The sequence below is a fragment of the Schistocerca piceifrons genome, chromosome 3, assembly GCF_021461385.2.
Source record: "Schistocerca piceifrons isolate TAMUIC-IGC-003096 chromosome 3, iqSchPice1.1, whole genome shotgun sequence".
In the NCBI taxonomy this organism is placed as follows: Eukaryota; Metazoa; Arthropoda; class Insecta; order Orthoptera; family Acrididae; genus Schistocerca; species Schistocerca piceifrons.
The window spans coordinates 535,345,778-535,372,263 of record NC_060140.1 but is presented as its reverse complement, the minus strand read 5'-3'; the positions used below and the strand labels follow the sequence as shown (position 1 = coordinate 535,372,263).

The 26,486-nt window shown below is 42.5% G+C and overlaps 1 protein-coding gene across 1 annotated transcript in view; it reads left to right on the top strand.

Annotated features, from left to right (window-relative positions):
• Window positions 1-11,004, top strand: part of LOC124789415 (juvenile hormone esterase-like) — a 120,900-nt gene extending 109,896 nt beyond the window's left edge. The window contains exons 9-10 of the mRNA XM_047256760.1: window positions 9,397-9,529; window positions 10,735-11,004. Of these exons, the coding sequence (XP_047112716.1) occupies window positions 9,397-9,529; window positions 10,735-10,903 (302 nt within the window). The 3' untranslated portion in view covers window positions 10,904-11,004. The remainder of the gene's footprint in view (window positions 1-9,396; window positions 9,530-10,734) is intronic.
• Window positions 11,005-26,486: the final 15,482 nt, after the last annotated feature.

Genomic DNA, 26,486 nt, shown 5'->3' with positions numbered 1-26,486 from the left:
ACGGCGACACGTCGTGGCGTGGAAGCAATGAGGCCTTGGTAGGTTGCTGAAGGGAGCTCGCACCACATCTGCACACATAAGTCACCTAAGTCGCGCTAATTCCGGGGAGAGGCGGCGATGGGCTCAGACGCACACTCAACCAAATCCCAGATGTGTTCGATCGTGTGCAGATCAGGTCAGTTATGGGGCCAGAACATCAATTCAAAATCGCCACTGTGTTCCTTGAACCACACCATCAAACTCCTGGCGTTGTGACATGGCACAACATTTGTTGAAAGATGCCACTGCCGTCGGGACTCATGATGGTACCGAGCGAGGTGGCGCAGTGGTTAGACACTGGACTCGCATTCGGGAGGACGACGGTTCAATCCCGCGTCCGGCCATTGTGATTTAGGTTTTCCGCGATTTCCCTAAATCGCTCCAGGCAAATGCCGGGATGGTTCCTTTCAAAGGGCACGGCCGACTTCCTTCCCCGCCCTTCCCTAATCCGATGAGACCGATGACCTCGCTGTCTGGTCTCCTTCCCCGAAACAACCAACCAACTCATGATGGTCACGAAGGGGCGTACGTGGACTGCAAACAGTGTACGATACTCCTTGGCCGTCATGGTGGCTTGCACGAGCTCCACTGGACCCACAGATACCCAGGTAAACGTTCCTCGACCCGCCGCCAGCTTGTCTCCTTCCCATATTTATTTATTTAGCGTATGGCTCATAACATCACAGTAAAAATTACAGAAACAACACGACTTAAAAAAATCACATATGTATAAACAGAGCAATAAATAACAGTTTGTATATAAGGACACCACCAATTGTAAATTTACACTCACAGAAGAGCAATCACAAGCAGACGTCCAGCTTAGATAATATATAGTCGATTGCCTCTTGGGTCGCCATTAGGAAATCATGTGGGTCACCCTCATATGCCCTTACTGGGCATTCCTGCACGATGTGTTTGACTGTCTGTCTCTCAGCGCCACAGTCGCAAGTGGCCGAAGGAAGTTTACCCCATCTGTGTAAGGAGTCGGTGCATCTCCCACAGTTGGTTCTGATGCGATTAAGAGTTGACCAAACTTTGCGAGGGCAATCAAATCCTTTTGGTTTACTAACGATGCGTGGCATACTGTGGCAGTTTACTGCTGTTCTTCTCTCCCATTCCTCTTTCCATCGGTCATTTATTTTAAAGATGGATTGGTGCAGAGCGTGTGCGGTCTTCAGTAGAGGAAGCCTAGACCAGAGTCGGTTTCCTTGGATGTCGTGGGTATCTTCATGGATTTGTAATTGAGGGTTGGTCCTTCCCATAGTACAGTCGTCAAGGAGCTGTTCTCCTGGAGGACGACGGATTCGCGCCCTCCCATCGGCATGATGAAGAAGATATCGGGATTCATTAGACCATGTAACGCTCTGCCACTGCGCCAACGTCCAGTGCCGATGGTCACGAGCACATTTCAATCGTAGTTGCCTATGTTGTGCTGTTAATATTTGCACCTGCATGGGTCATCGACTGTGGAGGTCCATCGTTATTAGAAGTGTTCGCTGCACTACGTTCGGACACACTCGTACTCTGCTCAGCATTAAAGTCTGATGTTAGTTTCGCCACAGTTCGCCGCCTGTCCTGTTTTACCAGTCTGCCCAGCCTAAGACCTTCGACATCTGTAACGAGGGGTGGCCGCTCAATCCCACGACGTTGGACGTGTTTTCAGCTAGGTTTCGCCACGTGTTGAAGACACTCACCACAGCGTTCCTCGAACACCCGAGAAGTCGTTCAGTTTCCGAAATGCTCGTGTCGAGCCTCCGGACTTTCACAATCTGCCCTCGGTCAAACTCAGATAGATCGCGAGCCTTCCCCGTTCTACGCACGGCCAACACGCTCACTGCTAGTGCATGCACTGACTAGCAGTCATTCCTCGCCAGCTGAGACTGGTATCGCCTGGACGGATTTATATCGATAGTAGATCGGTAATCATAATGTTCTGGCTGATCAGTAGATACACTATAAGTCGACAAAGTAGTTATTAGTTTCAAACCCTCTGATATATACTGGCCAATTTCAAACCCTCAGATACATACTGGGCCTAGGTACACCGCTACTCTGCTGGCAATTACAACACCAAGCCGAGCATCAAATGAAATTTTACTTATTGTGCCTATCCATGGTTATGTTGCCGCAGCTGATGTCATTTGACGTCTATCCTACCTCTCTAGCCTGGTTCGAGCTTCATTCACGTGTCTTTGAGTGTCAGAGAAACACGATTGAGTACACGTTTGCGGAGTACATCGACTTATCCTTCTGAATGGCGAAGCTCACTGTAATGGAAGAGCTGCTCATCGCCTTTATCAAAACCGTTCTCCACAACGTTCGGCTCTATCGCATACTCTTTTCGCCACAATTACACAACGGCTTCGAGAAAGGTTACCTTCACCGTTAGCAGGCTGTGGTGTTCCAAGCAGACGCCACACATCCGAACTGGAAGAGGCCGTCTTGCCTCACGTTGAAGACAACCTGTCAACGAGTAGACGAGCAATTTTTTTGCTTACTAATGAGTGGAAATGCAAAACAAGTGATGTACTGGGTCACGCCTAATCAGTCACTTGAGAAAGTGGTCACGTTATCAACATGTTTGCAAATTGTTGCAGCACGGAAACGGTACGTTTCTGTGTCGCCGCTTGAGGGGTCACAGACAGATAATTGGTATGAATGCTCTGCGGAACGGTTTCAGGGAAGCGAAATGTATCGAGGATGCCGCAAATCACACAGCACATAATGTGTTGGTCGTTCGGTCGGTCGTCTCATCGGGCGACGTGTATTTGGTCTTTTGACTGTTTCTGGGCCTCGTCAGTTGGTCATTTTGCCGCACGTGGGTCGGTTCCTTCCTTGGGCAGAGATGTCGGGTATCCAAAGGGCAAGTGTTCCCTCTGCATGGTTGGGTCCGAGCCAATATGCCCAGGTCGCCGTGTCTCCGAGCTCCGAAAGGACATCGAGTTGAGTAGGGGCGGGAGCAGCAGTGAGGTCCGGACAGCCATGACTCACCCGACCCTCGCCGGCACACATGACTTCCGTGGGGACGGCCTTGGTTGGTCGTTCGGTTGGTCGCCGACCGCTTCGGGGTTCTCTGCGTGTGTCGACGTGTCATTCGCCCTGTTGTTCCACAGTGGTTGCTTTTACAGATTGTTCGAGTTATTGTGGAAGTGTTTTCGTGGAACTGTGTCTAGCTTGTGTAATTTCGACTTAGCAGTTATGTTAATGCTGTCTGCGAACTGGAGTAGACAGTCGGTCAGTTGGGACAGAGCAGCGAGGAAGTCTCCGCGGCAGGGTTATTAGCATAGCGTTCCGCAGTGTGTTTTTCCTCGCCGTGTTGATGCTGTCCGTACCGCGTGTAGTTCGACAGCCTTTGGTGTTGTTCATATTTCTGAGTGGTTATTGTGCTTTGGCTCTTTTTAGACGCCAATATTGAAGACGTAGTGTCGCTGGTATCTTCGTCCTCGGCTGATATCTATCGTTGTCGTGCTCATTAGGTTGTTGGTCGGTTCTCCAGCCGTCCCTGGGTCGGGTTGCCATCCGATTATTTAGTATTACGCTTGGCTGCCTGTCACACCTAAGCTTACCCTAGAGTTACCTTCCCAGGCCGACCCTTGGAACACTTCTGAGCACCACTGTTCTGTTGTTTTGGATTGTGATTTTCTTTTAGACTCAAGTACTGTGCGAGGCCTTCAGCCGTGTATTAATTTAGTTTGTTTTAATGTTCAGTATGTGGCCTTCAGCCGAACTTCTACGTGAAATGTTTCAAGATAAGGCCTTCAGCCCTCTTAAATTAAAATTTGAAAGGTCATTTGTTTAAAACCTTTTAAAACTTTCTTACTGAAATTCTTCTTATCTAGGCTTTAAGCCCTCAGTTCTTCTGTTTTGTAACTAAGGCCTTCAGCCGTGTGTATTACTTAAGGCAATTTTAATGACTTGTGTTGTGGTCTTCAGCCGTATTGTTTCTGAATTCTAAAGGGCATGTGTGATTAAGTGTTTTAGCAAAATAAAGTTTGTATGTTTGTGCAACTAACAGCAACTGATTTGGGCCCCTTTCCTCAACCTGATCTGCTCTGTACTACGGACCCAGGTTCCAGAGATTTTGGTAGTATGTAAAATCAGTAAGTGGGTCAAAATCACCTATTCATTCTCTCAGTGACTACAACGGCACCGAAACGTAAGATAACAGACAGAAGGCCGAGATACTGAATTCGGTCTTCCGAAGTTGCTTCACCGCGGAAGATCGTAACACTGTCCCTCCTTTCATCGTCGTACGAACGTCGAAATGGCAGATATTGAGATAATCGATCGCGGTACTGAAAAGCAGCTACAATCGCTTAGTAGTGGAAAGGCATCGGGACCAGATGAAATACCTGTAAGATTCTATAAAGATTATGAAAAAGAATTTGCTCCCTCTCTATCAGTAATTTATCGTAGATCGCTTGAGCAACGAAAGGTACGTAACGATTGGGAAAAACAGCAGGTCATTCCCGTTTCTAAGAAAGGCCATAAGACAGATCCACACAATTAGAGACCTGCACTATGTGATCAAAAGTATCTGGACACCTGGCTGGCCGGCCGTGGTGGCCGAGCGGTTCTAGGCGCTAGAGTCTGGAACCACGCGACCGCTACGGTCGCAGGTTCGAATCCTGCCTCGGACATGGATGTGTGTTATGCCCTTAGGTTTGTTAGATTTAAGTAGTTCTCAATTCTAGGGGACTGATGACCTCAGAAGTTAAATCCCATAGTGCTCAGAGCCATTTGAACACCTGGCTGAAAATGACTTACAAGTGTTGGTCCACGTTTAGCCTTGATGGCAGCTTCCACTCTCGCAGCCATATATTCAATCAGGTACTGGAAGGTTTCTTGGGGAATGGCAGTCCATTCTTCACGGAGTGCTGCACTAAGAAGACGCATCGATGTCTGTCGGTGAGGCCTGGCACGAAGCCGACGTTCCAAAACACCCCCAAACGTGTTCTACAATATTCAGGTCAGGACTCTGTGCAGGCCAGTCCATTGCAGCGATGTTATTGTCGTGTAGCCACTCCGCCACAGGCCGTGCATTATGAACAGGTGCTCGATCGTGTTGAAAGATCATCCCCGAATTGCTCTTCAACACTGGGAAGCAAAAAGATGCTTTAAACATCAATGTAGGGCTGTGCAACAAGGGGTGCAAGCCCCCTCCACGAAAATCACGACCACACCTTAATACCATCGCCTCCCAATTTTACTGTTGGCATTACGCACACTGGCAGATGACGTTCACCGGGCATTCGCCAAACCCATCGGATCGCCGCATTGTGTACCGTGATTGGTCACTCCACACAACGTTTTCCCACTCTTCAGTCGTCCAGTGTTTACGCTCCTTACACCAAGCAAGGTGTCGTTTGGCATTTACCGGCGTGATGTGTGTCTTATGAGCAGCCGCTCGACCATGAAATACTAGTTTTCTCACCTCCCGCCTAACTGTCACAGTACTTGCAGTGGATCCTGAAGCAGTTCGGAATTCCTGTGTGATGGTCTGGATACATGTCTGCCTAATACACTTGACGACCCTCTTCAACTGTCGGCCGTCTCTGTCAGTCAACAGACGAGGTCGCCCTGTACGCTTTTCTGCTGTATGTGTCCCTTCACGTTCTACTTCAATATCACATCGGCAACAGTGGACCTAGGGATGTTTAGGAGTGTGGAAATCTCGCCTACAGACGTATGACACAAATGGCATCCAATCACCTGACCACGTTCGATGTCCATGAGTTCTGCGGAGCGCCCGATTCTGCTCTCTCACGATGTCTAATGACTACTGAGGTCGCTGATGTGGAGTACCAAGCAGTAGGTGGCAGCACAATGCACCTGATATGAAAAACATCTGTTTTTGGAGGTGTCCGGATACTTTTGATCACATAGTGTATATCGTTGGACGTCAGTCTGTTGTAGAATTATGGAGCATGTTTTATGCTCAAGATATATAAGGTTTTTTTTGAAAATGAATATCTCTTCAATAGAAATCGACATGGTTTCCGCAAACAGAGATCCAGCGAAACTCAGCTCGCTCTTTTCCTCCATGAGATCCACAGCGCAGTAGACAACAGCACTCAGATTGATGCCGGGTTCCGTGATTTCAGTAAGGCATTTGACACCGTCCCGCATTGCCGTTTAATGAAAAAAATACGAGCTTACGGAGTATCGGAGCACCCATGCGATTGGATTCAAGACTTTCTTGAAGATAGAACTCAACACGTCGCTCGTAACGGAACAAAATCGACAGATGTAAGGGTAGTATCCGAAGTACCACAGGGAAGTGTGAAAGAAACGTTGCTGTTTACAATATACATATATAAACGATCTAGTAGAAAGCATCGGAAGCTCTTTAAGGCCATTCGCAGATGATGCAGTTGTCTATACCAAAGTAACAACTCCAGAAAATAGTAAGAATTTGCAGAATGACCTGCAGAGAACTGATGAATGGTGCAGGCTCTGGCAGTTGACCCTGAACGTAAATAAATGCAACAAACTGCGCATACATAGAAAAAGAAATCCACTAATCTACAGCTACAGTATTGATGACAAACAGCTCAAGACAGCGTCTGCCGTAAAATATCTAAGCGTAACTATCCAGAGTGACCCTAAGTGGAATGACCGCATAAAAGTGGGAAAAGCAGATACCAGACTCAGATTCATCGGAACAGTCTTAAAGAAACGTAACTCATCCACGAAAGAAGTGGCTTATTAGGCGCTTGTTCGCCCGATTCTTGAGTATTGTTCATCCATCTGGGATCCCTATCAGGTAGGACTGATAGAGAATATAGAGAAGATCCAACGAAGAGTGGCGCGTTTCGTCACGGTATCGTTTAGCTGGCGAGAGAGCGTTACGGAGACGCTAAACAAACTCCACTGGAATACGTTACAAGAGAGGCGTTGTGCATCACGGAGAGATTTACTATTGAAATTTCGGGACAGCATTGTCAGGAGGAGACGGACAGCATATTACCTCTCCCAACATACATCTCGCGTATTGACCACGAGGAGAAAATTAGAGAAATTAGAGCCAGTACAGAGGTTTACTGACAATCATTCTTCCCACGCACTATTCGCGAATGGAACGGGGTTGGAGGGATCAAATAGTGGTACCGAAAGTACCCTCCGCCACATACCATTAGGTGGCTTGCGGAGGATGTTGTAGACGATGTATTTTCTTTCATAAAAGAGAAGTCTTCCTCTTGTTGCGTTAATGGCACTGTCAAAACAATTGTGAATCACAATATACATACACTAGTCTAATACTAGAAAGAGCGCTCCATACATTGCTGATTTTTTAAAATCTGGTAACAACTAATTTACAAAATTTACTGACGTTGTAGATAAATCAGGTATTTTGCTAATACACGAGAGCAAACGTCCAATATCGTAGTCAGTTACAGTTTGTATGCAATCAATTAAGGAATGTGTACACCTCTTACGTTCTTCCTGTAAAAAAGTCACGGTTGAAGTCCATAGGATCAAAATACTGCAACAGTATGTGCTGCTATTGGTACTAGATTTCAGTCCAGTGGATGGAAATATCCAACAATGCTGACCCGGTGAAGGAGTACCTACATCGTGAAGGTGTCACCTTCAAGAATCAACAGCTTCGCTTCCCAAACCTGATAAAAACTTTGCAGGATCCTCTAGACAGAAGAACTTCTGCCCTAAACACTACAGAATGGTCTGCAGGGCATGTGTCAAGCATTGGGAACCATTATGGCCAGCCATGCTGTACGTAACCTCTGGCGTGCCACAGGGGAGTGTTATGGGACCATTGCTTTTTACAATATATATAAATGACCTAGTAGATAGTGTCGGAAGTTCCATGTGGCTTTTCGCGGATGATGCTGTAGTATACAGAGAAGTTGCAGCATCAGAAAATTGCAGCGAAATGCAGAAAGATCTGCATCGGATAGGCACTTGGTGCAGGGAGTGGCAACTGATCCTTAACATAGACAAATGTAATGTATTGCGAATACATAGAAGGAAGGATCCTTTATTGTATGATTATATGATAGCTGAACAAACACTGGTAGCAGTTACTTCTGTAAAATATCTGGGAGTAATCGAACGAAACTATTTGAAGTGGAATGATCATATAAAATTAATTGTTGGTATGGCGGGTGCCAGGTTGAGATACATTGGAGTAGTCCTTAGAAAATGTAGTGCATCAACAAAGGAGGTGGCTTACAAAACACTCGTTCGACCTATACTTGAGTATTGCTCACTAGTGCGGGACCCGTACCAGGTCGGGTTGACAGAGGAGATAGAGAAGATCCAAAGAAGAGCAGCGCGTTTCGTCACAGGGTTATTTGGTAAGCGTGATAGCGTTACGGAGATGTTTAGCAAACTCAAGTGGCAGACTCTGCAAGAGAGGCGCTCTGCTTCGCGGTGTAGCTTGCTGTCCAGGTTTCGAGAGGGTGCGTTTCTGGATGAGGTATCGAATATATTGCTTCCCCCTACGTATACCTCCCGAGGAGATCACGAATGTAAAATAGAGAGATTCGAGCGCGCACGGAGGCTTTCAGGCAGTCGTTCTTCCCGCGAACCATACGCGACTGGAACAGGAAAGGGAGGTAATGACATTGGCATGTAAAGTGCCCTCCGCCACACACCGTTGCGTGGCTTGCGGAGTGTAAGTGTAGGTGTAGATGTAGACGTCTTGATGCGACTTGAGAGCTACATTTTATTTGTAGGGTGAAGGGACAAAGTACACTGATAAGTCCGTTACCCGGTATACCTTCTATCTGTATCACTGCGTCACATTTTGTATTTTTCCCAAGGCATCTATTGGAGAAAACATTATCGTTAAGACCCGCGTGTTTTCATGGATCTCTATTAACCTAAAGGCATTTTTCGATAAATTAATCATTCTTAAGGAGGATTCCAGAATTACACGTTGGTCAAGTACAGCAATAAAATAATAATAAGTGAATTTCAGACCATTGGCACATTCCTCATGTATTTCCTGAGAACTCTCAGACTAGTAATTCACCATCAAAGAGAAAATGTAAGACCTATTGGCATCGAGAACTATTCTTTGGTAATAATCGTGATTATGAACACAAATGTATGCTGTCTTGCTTTAAAAGAGACAACAGTGATAACAGTAAATACTCTGTATGAATTACCGTACAAATGATGGTAGCGAGTAGGGACATTCGTGTTTACCGAGCTACAATAACACAAGTTTTTACCAGAGATGGAAATATGGCATGATAATTTCAATTCTTTATTAAAAAATCTAAACTCGTAAACCATCTCAGAACGAGATCAACAATTTCCCACATATGTTTAACATGAAATGAACAATATAATAACGACTGTTTTAACGTAATACCCGTCTTTCAGGGGTGAATCACGCTGGTGATATATTCGTGCTCTTTGTGAGAGATGATACCGTATGTAACCTGGATCCAGAGTCAGAGGAGGATCAGGTGCGCAGGAATATGGTTCGGTACTGGACCAACTTCGCTAAGTATGGGTATGTAGCTATGCAATAAGTCCTCTCTTTTTCTGCCACCAGATTAAAATAATTATTTCTCAGATATTTTTCACTCTTTCTTTTTAGCTGAGCAGAGTGCAGTAGGTCATTAAATACTGCTCCGACTCTTTGCTAAAAATTGCAGTAACTACTCCTTGTCGTCAACTTCTTAACTATTTTATAATTGTCTAAAGCACTAATTCAATGGAACTGTGATGACGGCGTCGTCTACATAACTGGGAGTATGTCCGTATGAATAACACATTCAGCAAAATACTGAATAAAACAATTTTAAGGTAAAATCAAGTAGTTCAGTGCCATGCTCAGTGGGGTTGCTGTACAGAGACGGAGTTATATCGAGGATTCTGGATTTTCAGTATGCTAAATGTTAACATATGTTTTACCATGATTGATGTGAAGATGGTTGTTTAGTCAACTGAAATCAGTTATGATTTAATATTTTATAATGTACGCGATGTAGATAATTATTACAACAAAATTCTTTCAGTTGTACAAATATTGAGATATCAATATTTGTTCACTTTCTCCTTTCTGACAATGTTAGATAAAACAAGTAAACGTTAACTTTTCACAGCCTATTTCCAAATTAACACTTTGGGGAATTGCACCGCTTGAGAGTATCTTAGTGAAATACCTATTGCAATCACACTAACTTAGGAGACGACACGGCTAACAAACACCAAAAGGTACTGATCAAATGCCGTGATATTGTCGTATTACGGACATCGCTGTATTTGTGTGGTTATGCAATATTTAAGAAGCCGAGAAATGATGCAACACCACAGTTATGCCACGTTCTCGCCACCTACATAGTCATTTCGTTCGCGGCAATTTAACTGCCCGTCGTTTCCTATAGCATTAGTTCTAACAAGAAAGGAAGTGCTTTTCACAACGTCATTCTTACGAACAGTGTTATCCTCCTCTCTATATATGGTGGCATTTCTGAGTTCGCTACCTGCTTACGAATTTTTTTGTTACCACACACTGCGACTGTGCATAAGTTTGTTCTTTCTGTTTAATGCCTCCACGTAAATACACGCGCAAAATCTGTACTTGATGGATCATTGCCGCAAACTTAAGAGACAATATAAAGCTTAAAAGCAGTGAAGAAACAAGTATTTTTTTGCTGTGCTTAGCACCTTCCCAAGGATCAGTATATTCACATCACCCCTGTGTTTCCGCAGAAATCCAACCCCGGAGGCGGATCCTGTGATCTGGGAGCCGTACGACAATGTGACTCGCAGCTACATGCTGATGCAGTCCAACTTCTCCCTTGCTCACAACAAAGACGCAGAGCGGATGGATTTCTGGCACCAGAACGTTCCACTTCAACCTTATCCTGAAGAGGCCTAGAAAAATATAGAGAGTATTAACAACTTCCAGAGACATGAGATGAAATGTTTACTCTGTAAGCCCCACTATAATGTACACAAAAATTAAATATTTTTATGACATATTATCGTTTGACTGCCTAGGATTCTGTTTCCAAGTAATGCAATGTCGAATAAGGATGTGTCGTTCTATGAAAATTAAGTCAGTATAAGAAAAAAACCCTCTGTCATAATATTCGGTAAAATCGTCTTTATGATGACCGTTCAGGATTATGTAGCAGTTTTAACTAACATGAACATCAACCATATGTCGACGATACATAGTTCAAGGACATCAATCAGCTACATCATTATTTTAAAGATAGCCAGTGGCATTATAAGTTTAGTATTCAACAAAAGGAGAAGAAACGTATAAACTTTCTACAGTGAAGCGTGTAACAGTGGTGGCACTCACATGTACAATGTTTATGGAAAATCGACGAATAATGAGTGCATCATTCAAGTTTCATACTACTACCCACTCTAATATTGATGTGGTGTATTCAGACCACGTTGGACAATTACCAGACTTTCACTAAAAGATGAAAATAAGTGCCGAACAAAGCTTTACACCAATCTTATGAATGAAACAGTTTTTATGTGCTCGGAATACTCTCTCTCGACACTCCTTTGGCCACAGTGAATCGCTATGTGCAGCCATCCGCGTTGTTGTTGTTGTGGTCTTCAGTCCTGAGACTGGTTTGATGCTGTTCTCCAAGCTACTCTATCCTGTGCAAGCTTCTTCATCTCCCAGTACCTACTGCAGCCTACATCCTTCTGAATCTGCTTAGTGTATTCATCTCTTGGTCTCCCTCGACAATTTTTACCCTACGTGCTGCCCTCCAATACTAAATTGGTGATCCCTTGATGCCTCTGAATATGCCCTACAAAGGAATTCCTACTACTACTCACGTTGTGTCACAAATTTCTCTTCTCTCAAATTCCATTCAGTATCTCCTCATTAGTGATGTGATCTACCCATCGAATCTTCAGCATTCTTCTGTAGCACCACATTTCGAAAGCTTCTATTCTCTTCTTTTCCAGACTATTTATCGTCCATGTTTCACTTCCATACATGGCTACACTCCATACAAATACTTTCAGAAACGACTTCCTGACACTTAAATCAATACTCGATGTTAACAAATTTCTCTTCTTCAGAAACGCTTTCCTTGCCATTGCCAGTCTACATTTTATATCCTCTCTACTTCGACCATCATCAGTTATTTTGCTCCCCAAATAGCAAAACTCCTTTACTACTTTAAGTGTCTCATTTCCTAATCTAATTCCCTCAGCATCATCCGATTTAATTCAACTACATTCCATTATCCTCGTTTTGCTTTTGTTGATGTTCATCTTATTCCCTCCTTTCAAGACACTGTCCATTCCGTTCAACTGCTCTTCCAAGTCCTTTGCATCCGCGTAATGTGGGTAATAGTGAAGCAGAATTCTCAGTACAGATGAGCAGCTGTTTGTCACTTTACTGCAAGAAGGATTGTCATCACGAGAAGTTGCCCGCCGAATCCGAACCGGCATATACCACAGTGATATCTTCGGATCGTTCAGCTGCCAGTGTGGGAGGTAAAGCATGAAAGGTCTGCCTTTTAGTGGCCTGCGGTTGTCAAAATGATTAGCATGGTCTCTACCTACAAATTATGGCTTCTAGGTATCCCGAACAGAATGCATCATCAAAACTGTAACGCTCTGTAGACACGTCAGAATTCTGTGGCGATCCAGCCCGTACGCCATGCTAACAAACAGTATCTAGGTGCCCATTTTGAGCGACAAAACCTCTTTATCACCAGGATCCGCGAAGAAGATGGATGGAACCTGGAACAACCGCGTTTGTTCTCTTTACTGAAAAACGCAGCATTTGTCCGACGCTTGATGATGAAAAATGTTTGAAGGTGGCCAGGCACCAATGTAAGTCCCGCACATGTCGTGCCAGTGAATGAACACAAAAGTACTTCCGTCACGCTAGCGTTATCTCACTGATATGTGACATTCTCCTTTCTGTCTTCCAGTCTCACAATTAATGGTTTATATTTCAAGACTCGCACCTTCTGATTTCCGTCTGTTTGGCCCAGTGAAGGATGCACTACTCGGGAGCAGTACGTGGTTGATGGGGAGGTTATTCGTGCAGCAAGGTTTTGGTTCCGACGTCGACCAGTGAAGTGGTAACATGTGTGCATACAAGTCCTCCTGGAGTGATGCATTACTTACTGAATGCCCCTCGTGTTTGTGGGGTGCCATACATTCCAGCTTCATGTCTGTGATGATGTCATCACTTTTAATACTACTAGACTGAAAGTCTTGGAAGATCTGGGAGTGAAGACTGGTTCGAATACGTGAGCCACATAGGAAGGACTGGCCAAGGAAGAGTCGACAAGACTGAGCTACAAGCCCAAAAAGTGTCAAAGGAGGCAAAAGTAGTATGAGTATACGTTCAGACAATGTGGAAGACAGAAAAACTACACTGTTGACGAGTTTTACCTGTTGTTTCTATTAAAATATGAGTTTTAATTTAAATTAACTTCTAATTGCAATTTTTTGAAACAAAATTCTCAGAGAAATGACCCGTTTCATTAGGAACTACAGAAGATTGACTCTTTACTTTTACAATTTATTCATAGTACCCTAATGACAACAGCCTCTAGAATGGCAGACATGGGTTATATATTTTCAGTAAAATTCACAAAAATTTAAAGAATATGTAATAAAAAGCACGATAGTAAAAAATTCTATCCTGACTCCAAGAATAAATACTTCAGCCAAACAGAGAACAGACAGCAAGGTCATCAGCCCCATCGGATTAGGGAAGGACGGGGAAGGAAGTCGGCCGTGCTCTTTGAAGAGAATCATCCTGGCATTTGCCTGAAGCGATTTAGGAAAATCACGAAAACGTCGTCCTTCAGAATGTGAACCCAATGTGCTAACAACTGCGCCACCTAGCTCGGTGAAGTGTGTATAAGTAATTTACAAAAGTTTCATTAAGTTGTATGAGGTAGTTACTGTGAAAATTCGCTCGCGAATTAATTTAACATTACTGGGATAGGCCATTCATACTCTCCTTAATGATTTTTGTAAAAACATGTTGCAACGGACACCCTCACAACAGAACCCTCAGCAAGCCATAAGTGATGCTGTTTACGATTAACAATTAAGACTCTTCACAGACGTAAAACTATCGAACTTCATTAGCATTCTAGGTCAGATTTTCCATGAACAGTTCTAAGCAAAGAAAAGTTACAGACGCTGGAGAACCACGTTAATATGCAACACCGAGAACCAAAATTATTCGCTTAACGAGACCCTTCGGACGATGGTTAATATGTTATCAATACTAAGTCTTCGAGTATGTATGTAGATTGCCGGCCTGGCTGGCCGTGCGGTCTAACTCCTTCCAGGTGGGAAGGAGCGCCGGTCCCCGGCACGAATCCACCCGGCGGATTAGTGTCGAGGTCAGGTGAGCCGGCCAGTCTGTGGATGGTTTGAAGGCGGTTTTCCATCTGCCTCGGCAAATGCAGGCTGGTTCCCCTTATTCCGCCTCAGGTACACTATGTCGGCGATTACTGCGCAAACAAGTTCTCCACGTACGCGTACACCACCATAGGGGTTACACTCGTCTGGTGTGAGACGTTCCCTGGGGTGTCCACCGTGGGCCGAATCGCACAATAAACCTGGGCTCGGTGTGGGGAGGCGGAGGGGTGAATTGGACTGCGGTAGTCGTCGTGGGGTTGCGGACCACTGCAGCTGCGGCGGGGACAGAGCCTCTCCGTCGTTTCTACGTCCCCGGTTAACATGACATAATATAATATGTATGTAAATTTCAAAGGTGTCTCTATACTTACATTTAGTCATCATTATTATTTAATTCTTTGTGCTCTGTCTACTAACAACCATTTGTTCTGTGGTATTCCATTCTTCAAAATCGGTAATGCCGAAGTCAAACACCCAAAGACAGATAAACAATAGAATATCTGTGCATCTGCAAGAATCCTTATCAGTTGTAATAATAATACTCAACTCACGTTCAAGAGTATTTGTAGGCATTAAGGTCACGTCTCTTTATCCTAGTACTGTAATCTTAACATGTCACAATCATAAATGGCCACACAGGCACCTCTCAACTATACAGCAAAATAGAAAATAACACAGATAGCAATTTATCCTAACCAATAATATGGATATCAAAATACGTTGTAGCAAAACCACACACAATACTAGCATTAAACAATAATGGAACGAATCTAGATAACAGCGTTCACTGCTGCATTACACGTTCACAGATATACCAGCATCTGTGACCGGTAAACATTAATTCCGTTTCTGTCTCACTCGCTCCCAGTTGTCTCCTGCTCCCACTTCTGCTAACATATTTTGACCACTTGCCAGTACACCAAGACCAAACATCATCCGTCCAAACCAAAACGTAATGAAATTGCTGTGAACATCCACTACTGGTTCTGACAGCAGATTTTCACACGATACATAATGCAGTAAGAAAGAGTTGCTGCAACAACATCTCTGGTGGATGGAAAACACAAATTATTAAACGCTAGAAATTTGCTACCTGAAACAAAAATTTTGTCGTTATTCACTGCCTTGCCACAAATATCACATTCCACTGACTTTTTTTTTATTGGCTAAGGCTCATCACTGTTTTAAGAGAGAACTATACTTATACCTAACTTAAAAAAAGAGTTACATGTTTCGCCCTTCCACAACACTGAAATCAAGCCAAAGAAGGCAGATAATAGAAAGCGAAAGGAAGGGCTGTAGAGGTGGTGAAAAATAGTTTCATTTTCCGCTGATGTGAGGAACATTTTTGAACGGTATGCCGAGAGGAGAGAAACGTCGAAAACGTGGCAGTTTGGAAGCCATTGAAAAGCCAAACGTCGAACGAATGGGGACCAAATAAGTATTCATTACTCCTACGTAAGATTCATAACAGTTTAAATTCCGTTTTCTCGTGTGATCGCGTTCTTTGAAAGTGTGTTGCGAGCATAGAGTGACGTGTTTTTTGTGAGCATTTAGGTGGCGGTTCAGTTAAGAATGTGGTCCCATGAACTTTTTGCCCAATAGTGAAAGACATGAGCCAATGTGTCACCTTTTGCGAAGGAGGCCTGTTACAGGATTGTGAGCCACAATAACTTGGTAGTCAATGGGCTTTTGAAGTACCTTTTCTAAGTTTGTAACGAGTCAACGGTATCAGGGGAAAGGCAATAGTTATGTAGTGTTGCTCCGGAAAACGGCTAAACTGATGGTTTCGTCGAATCTTACATTTTCGATATCTGATATGCAACTTACGTAGAGCGATATGTAGACCGAATTAATTTGATTTGAAAATAGCGTATTCTTTTATTTTTATTAAAGATTATCTAATAGTGATTGCGAATACATGAATTGCTTGTAGGTATTTCATTTCTTGAGAATTACGTTTGAATGGGCTGGCAGTTTCACAGACAGATAGCAGATCAAACCGGGCCGATGGAGACCATTAATTTAACGCAGGTTGTGAAAGATGACGCCAACTCAGGTAGGACAGCGTTCGCCGAAGGCTGTTGTATGTACTGGACAGCATTAGGGGACGCCCGTCTCGAACCGACACATTAAAGACAGCAGGTAACACTGCATCTGTACGGACAGCTGCAGAGGAGTCGTTTGAATTCTGCACGAGATGACTGCCACTCCCTCCCAAATTTTTAAAGCGTTTTACTGCCGTGAGGGTGTTGTAGAGTACAAGAAGATCCCGGAAGGCGGGCAACAGTGAGTCTTGGGCGGAGAGGAAGTTTAACGCTGAACGCTTTGCAGGCTCTGTGGAAGGTACGGGTATTTACGGCTCTATGCTCTCGACAGAGCACAGCAGGAGAGGTGTGAGGATTCGGTAAGTGTGAATTCAACTTTCTCATCCAAAAAATACCCGTAGCTGGTCCCTCACATATATATACAAAATCAGATTGGAATCATAAGAGGGTCGTAGGAAACAACTTGTTGTAACACAATAACGTGCTCCTCTGAGGTACCAATATGACAGAGCCAAAACAAATTCCTCTCTTCAGCCGTAGGCCTCCGGGTGCGAAAATGCAGGAATTTCATTGATAGCCCTTGTCTGAGGTAGTAGTTTTGGAAAATTATTGAGAAGATGGAGGTCGCTCCAGGAGAATGAACACTTGGATGACTGTTCGTGAGAGGCTAGGATTGACTCTAGAAGAAGGGACGAATGTTATGAGGGAAGACAGGAGGCACTAAGGACACCTGCTCGAAGAATTCGATGTGAGAAATAGTCATCTCACTTTGCATTTGCAACTGGATCACGATATGAAGTTTGCGTTAGGTAGCTTTTTTGGAATCAAAGGCATCGTATCTTACATACCGGGTGCCGACAGCGGCACTGGCGGACAGCACTACGGCACTATTAAAAAAAATGGTAACATCGACAATTGACTTCGGCTTTTATAGGCCGCAATGTACTCAGTACACGTCAGAGTATTAATGAGTAGGAGGAAGACGCCCTTCTGGCATGGATTTCAAAATAAATATTTTGTATGTGCTATTGCTAAATTCAATTTTGGAACTGAGGAATGAAAGATATAAAGTAAATGGATGGATAGAAAAGAGAAGTCAGAAGAGAAAAGAGTGCAAGCAAACCAGGTGTTCTGTCTTCTGTCACAAGCATGTGCTTTTCTTACTAAAGATTTAGCAATATTTCTTCTGTCCTTATAAGATTGCGTCTTTTCAGCTGTGGTTTTTCTGATGTATTTTATACATACATCCTGTTTTTCTTTAAGAGCTTTTTTCAAATGTTCATTCCAAATTTTAGGCCCTTTCTTTTCCCTTTTTTTCCCACCGAGAGCTTCTCCTGTTACTCTATATGTCCCGTTCTGTATGCTCTGTATTATCTTTAGTTTGCAAGTATGCTAGCTCCTTATTCAACCTGCTTTGTTGGAGGTGTTTGATACTGTTTCCTTCCAGCAAGTATACTTTATAAGCGCCTTGATCATGTTGGTTACTTATATGTTTTGCCATTTTATTCCACATCGCGGAAAGATCTAGTCTGGAAATTAGCAGAAAATGATCTGATCCTATGTCTTGTCCTCTATAAACACTTGTATCCCATAGTTGATCTGCTAGCTTATTATTTACTAAAATGTAGTCAGTTATTGATCTAAGACCTCTACTGGCCCAAGAATACTTATGTACGTCTCTTTTCTTGAAAAGTGAGTTTGTTACATTTTGATTATTGTAGGCCTAAGTGGTGAAATCTCTTAGTATTTTTCCATTTTCATTACATACCGGTTCTCCAAAAGGCATTCTAATATTCGTTAATGGGATATTTCCTATTTTCGCATTGAAATCACCCATAAAAATAATATGATCAGTAGCACTGCATTTATTCAGAGCCTTCTGTAGTTCTTTATAGAAGCTTTTAGACTCATCTTTTTTTTCCTTATTCTGGTGCATATACGCTAATAATGGTGACGTTGTCACTTCTCAGTGTCAATCTGACTGTGAATAGCCTTTCGCTTATGTATGTGCAATCTTTTAGCTCTTTTTCCCATCTCTTCTACAGGAGTAGTGCCACACTTTACTTGCTCTTTACTTTTCTTCGACTCCACTACAGGACATAATGTAATCACCTACATATTTATTACCTCTCATTTTCATTTTCATTGCTACAGCATCGATATTCCTGTCGTTTAGTTTATTTGCTACTTCTGTCTCTTTTTACTAAATTTCTCTGCCATTCAAGGTTGCTACTTTGACATATCCGTTGATCCATTTTCGTTTGTCCTTTTCCACAGCTTTGTCATTGACCTTTGAAACCATCCTGTTCCCGCTGGGGTACTAGGAGTAGTGAGTGTTTTCCGAGAGTTGGCTACCAGGCATCTGCTCAACGCCCTTTCTAGGAGGGCCAGGATTTATTTTTGGGATTATCTCCATTAGTCGGTATGTTCTGGTTATTTGAAGCCACCAGAAAACTTGCCTTTTATCATCTCCCGTTGACGACATCAGGTACAGCCACTGTGCTCCACCCATTGAGCAGAGGTCACGAGAGTCATGTCCTCTTGGACGTGGGAGTAAGGTTTGTTGGCAGAGCTGCCTTGAATTTTTCAAGGTCTGATCATTTATCAAATTTCACTGGACGTTTGTCAAAGTTTTGATTCTGAACGTGTATCAGTAGACTAAAAATCTCTTAGATCCTTTGCGAATCTTTGACTATTAGAGACAGAAATGGAAAAGAAAAATGATAGACACCCCTCAGGTCTCGAAACCTAGTACTGTAGGGGTCGTAAAAAACAAGAGTTGGCCAAGGAGGGCCGACAGAAAAGAAAAAAACAGAAGAAGCCTGACACAAGTAAGTAAGTAACATCAGACTTAGGAACGGTCCGCGTGCTTGCCACCCACATACTCCAAAGAAGGGAGCCCCTAAGGGGCTACACTTTGTCTGGAATATCATCAACTGGTCAGTCTGGCATGGTGACCCTGCCAGGAGCGTTTCTCCCGTCTGCGTAGCTCAGTGAATCACTGGGGCACACAAACCTCCCCACAGACGTTAAGGTGGCAGTCCACTGTCACTAACTGAGTTCTACAATAAATATCAGACTGTTTTCAATAATCACAAGAGGACGGAGTGGACTCTGAAACGGCTGGGCGATACAGGATGTTCCGAAATCAGACATTGGATTGTAAAGAGTACCCAGGTGCAGATAGTGACTCAGATCACCATCGACTAATGACGAAGAGTAAGCTGACGAGACTAGTCACGAATAATCAATGCGGAAAGAAGTGGGATATGGAAGTATTAAGGAATGAACAAATACGCTTCAGGTTCTCTGAGGCTACAGATACTGATATAAGGAATGGTTCAGTAGGTATTTCAGTTTAAAACGGAATGGACATCTCTAACAAGGGCAACCGTGGAGGCTGGGAAGAAGAACGTAGGTACAGAGAAGGTAACTTCGAAGGAACCATGGATAACGGAAGAAATGCTTCAGTTTATCGACGAAAGAACCAACTGCAAAAATGTTCGGGGAAATTCAGAAATACATAAAGACAAGTAACTTAGGAATGAAGTAAAGAGGAAGTGCAGGGAAGCTAAGGCGAAATGACTACGTGAAAGATGCGAAGAAATCGAAAAAAAAAATTGTCCAAAAGACTGACGCACTATAAATAAAAGTGAAAATAACCTTCGGTGAAATTAAAAGCAACGGCGGTAACATTAAGAGTGGAATGGGAATTCAATTGTTAAATGCTGAGGAGAGTGCAGACAGGTGGAAAGAGTATGTTTAAGGCCTCTATAATGGGGAGAACTTGTCTGATGAGGTGATAGAAGAAAAAATGTGAGTGAATAGGGAAGAGAGAAGGGATGCAGTATTAGAATCAGAATTTAAAAGAGCTTTGGGCGATTTAAGATCAAATAAGGCAGAAGGGATAGGCAACAATCCGTCGAAATTTTAAAATGATGGGGGTAAGTGCCAACAAAGCGGTTATTCACGCTGGTATGTAGAATATATGAGACTGGCGACACACCATCATACTTTAGGAGCAATGTCAGCCACACAGTTCCCAAGACTGCAGAGTGTGAGAATTACAGCACAATCAGCTTAACAGCTCAACCATCCAAGTTGCTGACAAGAATAATATATAGAATGGAAAACAAAATTACTGATCTAATAGATAACGACCACTTTGACTTAAGGAAAGGTAAAAAGGCACAGAGAGGCAGTTCTGACGCTGCCCTCGATGACGGAACCAAGACTAAAGAAAAACCAAGACACGTTCATAGGATTTGTCGACCTGGAAAAAGCATTCTGTAATGTAAAATGCTACAAGTTGTTCTAATACCTGAGACAAATAGCGGTAAACTATAGGGAAAAAGACTGGAAGACCACGAAGTGCTCGGATTGGGAAGGGTATAAGACAGATGTAGTCTTTCATCCCAGATGTTCAGTAAACAAAGCAAAGAAACAGTGACGGAAATAAAAGAAAGGTTCAAGAGTGGACTTAAAATTCAGGGTGAAAGGATATCAATGATCAGATTCGCTGATGACAATGCTGTCCTCAACTGAAGTGAAGAAGAATTACATGATCTGTTGAATTGATTGAACAGCCTGATGAGTACAAAATATAGTCTGAGCGTAAAAAGAAGAAGAATGTAATAAGAAGTATCAGAAATGAGAATAGCGCGAAGTTTCATATCAGACCTGATGATCACGAAGTAGACTAAGTTATGACCTTTGCTACCTAGGGAACGAAGTAACCCGCGATGGGCGGAGCAAGGATGGCATCAATAGCAGACTAGCACTGGTAAAAAGGGCATTCATGGCCCAGAGAAATCTACTAGTATCTGCTTTGTGCCAGGCCTCACCAACATCATCTCCTCAGTGCAGCACTCCGTGAAGAATGAATTCCCCAAGAAACCTTCCAGCACCTGATTGAACGTATGCCTGCGAGAGTGGAAGCTGTCATCAAGGCTAAGGGAGGGCCAACACCAAATTGAATTCCAGCATTACCGATGGAGGGAGCCACGAACTTGTAAGTCATTTTCAGCCAGGTGTCCGGATTCTTATGATCACATATTGTATGTATTACGTAGCTCGAAGGAGGACTCGTAAGGACGAATGAGATGGGCAAGAACTCTTAGAGATTTAATTCGATGCTGATCTTAGGAGGATGGTGAGCAACACGACACTTCACCTTGCGATCTGCGAAGAGGAGAGACTTTCTAACCGAAAATATGAGGATTTTCATAACACTGCGAAAGAAAGAGACAGCTTTATTATAATGTCTATAGCCTCATCCATCAGTAATACATGGAACTTATGATTCAGATGAAATGATAAAATGTGCACTGACCAGCGGCTCTGGAGAACAGACACCAGTAAAACCACATTCCTTGCCCTGCCCACAGAGCCAAAATGCACCGCACAGCACTGACGTTCAAGAGTTCAAGGTGAAAGAGTATGTACTTGAACGTCTCGGAGGTGCTTTGAAATTAGATGGAAATCCGAAGTCACTACCGCATTCACAGTGGCTGTCTCTGAAACAGCGACATAAATTTGTTAAGCGTCTCTTCAGATAGGGCAGAATAACAATAAAGCAATGAATTTACTATCGCAAAACAGCTTATAGCAACTCTGAAACAATCTAATGTCTTTTTGTTCAGGACACAAACTGAATAACCTACGCAAAAGAAGCTGTACATGTAACTTTATGGAAGAAATAATATTAGCAAGGGATGTCCTGGAAGGACCTTTTCTGTTGGCCGTAAGTATAATGAAAAAGCAAACAGTGCCTACTCTTCTGATTGTCGAATGGCTTTTGAGAACAGACATTGTACTAAAAACATCACATAGCTGATTTTACCGAAACGTTTTGATGCACCGAGCAAGGGTGTAACCTTTCAACTTTAGTTTCATATAGGAATGGAGAACATATCTAAGAAAACAACAAGTTTGTTGGCTGGTACTGTGGTTGCGCTCAAAACTCAGTTGGGGGCGAGTGCAGGAATGGGAATGCGAACACACTTTCAAGAGACACAAAGGCCGTTTCCGAATGGATACGTGGAACGTGACTCGACCGATTTCGGCGGCAGGACAGCGCCAGATGGAAACGTTGATCGACCTGGGGTTTGAGTCAATAGTACAGCCGACCACGGGCACAAAAAAAAAGCAGAGCCCTATATTTAAACTGATTGTGTCTCGTAAAAAATATGCTTCCTAAAATAAAGACATATAGGCAAAGAGAGAGTGTGTCCAACCAAGTGAACTCGACGTGTTATTTTTTGGAAGCCACAGTTACTATAATATAATACTGAAAGCTATAATAGCGTGGAAGGAGATACTTACCCCTGATTGGCTAGCACTAAAATTTGATGTGCGAGCCAGTCTCGAGAGGATACCGCTAAAAGTTGGTGAAATATTGATGTTTATCAGTTGTCCATTGACTTTGCTTTTTCCCCTTCCAGGAACAACTCGTGGTCTAGTCGTTACAGCGCAAATGTGTGGCGGAAAATAGAAATATTGCTTCTTAAAAGTTGTACAATTGTAATGAACAGTCTTACTTCATTCTAGTTCATTCTTGTATGGGATTACGGTAAAGACCTTGGTGTTGCTATTCGTATTAGCTTATTTTCCACATGCTATATCCGGAATGACGGGTACATCCCTTAAGATACAGCCCGCAGCATTTTAAACCCGTAATGCGGGGTCCAGGGTTCGAATCCCTATATATGCGAAGATTTTAACACTTTTGTGGCCGTGGAAGCACCAGAAATTTAGTGCATTGCGGTCATTTTCTGTCAACATATCGTGATGAACGGTGTAATACTCACGTGTCGCGAGAAGCGTATTCTGCCGGTAGTCGCGGACGAGTGGTACCTCTCGCCGTGTATGCACTTTCCGTTGCCTACATCTTGGTGGAACTTTCGAGCACCGATCTACACGTTTCATGAAGGAGATTAACTGTCGAAAGAGTGAATTAAACGTTAGTTCTCAATGGGTGTGAACAATCTAAGGTGACAAACCGACGAGTGACTTATTGGCAAGTTACGTGTGAGAGAAAGGGAAGGTATGTTAATTTGAAAAATTAAGTATGTCCTCGTAAATGACGAAAACAGAAGGTTACTGGATTTTCTGTAACTCGAAAGGGGAAGTTATAGAAGTCGGTAACAGCTATTATGGATTAGGTTTGAGAACAGTCATCTTTAATTAATCATTCGAAGTGTAATTAGAGTATAACAAGCAAACTCTTAAACTGTTCGGAGCAGCTATACAGATGCATGGGTATCTACACTTGACGGTAGAGAACGATGTAAGAAATGTGAAGATTTACTTGAACAGGCAGGTATATCGTAAGGCGAAGTTTTGAGGCCCTTGTGGTTAAGGAGGTCTATTCGAGACGTGCGTCGGTATACTGAACATCTAAAAGCTGGACATTCACCGCAGAAACCTCAACGTAGGGAACGTCGCAACCTCCTCACCTCCTAAAGCAGTGATACAGATGAAGAGGAAAAATAATTGATAACCACGACCAACAGCATGAGAATTTGCCATATGGGACGAACAAAATCCATATGCAAACCCGACAACAAGTCGAAGTTCACAACTTCACACTCAACTCCAGTCAGAGAGTATGGATTCCCCACCAGGAAAGCAGGTCTAGCTCCCAGCAAGGAGAGAAACCTCGACAAAAGCAAAATTAACATAAGTGAATCGAACACCAGTGAAAAAGCTAGTCTCAGGCAATCGACCACCAAACCTAAATGGACAGTGCGGAAACAGAATCCAAGATAAGTCCACAAACTAGACAGCAAATTGTATAAGGGCCGTTCAAAAAGGAAGGAGCCATAGGCATAACTAGATTAGATTAGATTAGATTAATACTTGTTCCATAGATCATGAATACGACACTTCGTAATGATGTGGAACGTGTCAGGTTAATAAAAAATGTCTGTACAAGATATTACATTACACAAAATATTGCATGACACTAATGTGTAAGCTGTTTTTTCCCTCAATTTATATTTAAAAATTCAGCCAATGAGTAGAAGTAGTTGTCATCTAGTAATTCTTTTAATTTATTTTTAAGTGTTAGTTGACTATCTGTCAGGCTTTTGATGCTGTTTGGTAGGTGACCAAAGACTTTTGTGGCAGCATAATTTACCCCTTTCTGCGCCAAAGTCAGATTTAACCGTGCATAGTGAAGATCATCCTTTCTCCTGGTGTTATAGCTATGCACACTGCTATTACTTTTGAATTGGGTTGGATTATTAACAACAAATTTCATAAGTGAATATATATATTGTGAGGTTACTGTGAGGATCCCTAGATCCTTAAATAGAAGACTGCAGGATGACTGTGGGTGGGCTCCAGCAATTATTCTGATTACACGTTTTTGATCAATGAATACTTTTCTACTCAACGATGAATTACCCTAGAATATGATGCCATACGAAAGCAGTGATTGAAAGTAGGCAAAGTAAGCTAATTTACTGAGATTCCTATCACCAAAATTTGCAATAACCCTAATAGCATACGTAGCTGAACTCAGACGTTTCAGCACACCATCAATGTGTTGCTTCCAGATTAACCTCTCATCAATGGACACACCTAAAAATTTTGATAATTCTACCTTAGCTACAGACTTCTGTTCAAAGACTATATTTATTACTGGAGTTGTGCCATTTACTGTACGGAACTGTATATACTGTGTTTTATCAAAATTTAAAGAGTGTCCGTTTGCTGAGAACCATTTAATAATTTTGTGAAAAACATCATTTACAATTACATCACTTAGTTCTTGGTTTTTGGATGTTATTACTATACTTGTATCATCAGCAAAAAGAACTAACTTTGCATCTTCATCAATGTGGAATGGTAAGTCTTTAATGTATATCAATAACAGTAAAGGACCTGAGACCAAACCCTGTGGGACCTTGTACTTGATAGCCCCCCCAGTTTGAGGAATCAGCTATTGTTTTGACATTACATGAACCACTTATTTCAACTTTCTGCATTCTTCCAGTTAAGTATGAATTAAACGATTTGTGCACTGCCCCCTCAAACCATAATGATTTAGCTTATCTAAAAGAATTCCATGATTTACGCAATCAAAGGCCTTTGAGAGATCACAGAAAACACCAATGGATGATGTCCGCTTATTTAGACATTTAATATTTGATCAGTGAAAGCGTATATAGCATTTTCTGTTGAAAACCCTTTCTCAAAACCAAACTGACATTTTGTTAGTACTTTCTTTTTACAAATATGAGAGGCTACTCTTGAATACATTACTTTCTCAAAAATTTTTGATAGAGCTGTCAGAAGAGAGATTGGGCGGTAGTTGTTGACATCCGACATATCCCCCTTTTTATGCAATGGTTTTACAATGGCATATTTCAGTCTATCGGGGAAAACACCCTGCTCCAAAGAGCTATTACATACGTGGCTGAGAATCCTTCTTATCTGTGGGGAACAAGCTTTAAGTACCTTGCTGGAAATGCCATCAATTCCGTAAGAGCTTTTACTTTTCAGTGACTTATTATTTTACTGATTTAAGAGGGAGAGGTTGGTGGAATTACAATTGTTTCAAACTGCACAGGTATGGCCTCTTCTATTAATAGCCTTGCCTCTTCTAGTGAAGATCTAGATCCTATTTTCTCCACAACATTTAAAAAATGATTATTGAAAATATTTTCAATTTCTGGTTGTTTGTTAGTACACTTGTCATTCAGTTTTATGGTACTAAAGTCTTCCTGTGCTCTTGGTTGCCCTGTTTCCCTTTCAATAATATTCCAAATTGCTTTAATTTTGTTATCAGAGTTACTGATCTCAGACATGATACAAATGCTTCTGGACTTTTTAATAACTATTCTTAGTACCGCACAATAGTTTTTATAATATTGAAAAATTTCGGGGTCAGTACTCCTTCTTGCTGTTAGATACAGTTCTCTTTTACGGTTGCAAGTTATTCCTATTCCTTTAGTTAGCCAAGGTTTTTTATATGTTTTCTTGGAATTATGTTTAACTGTTTTCTTGGGAAAACAATTCTCAAATACCCAT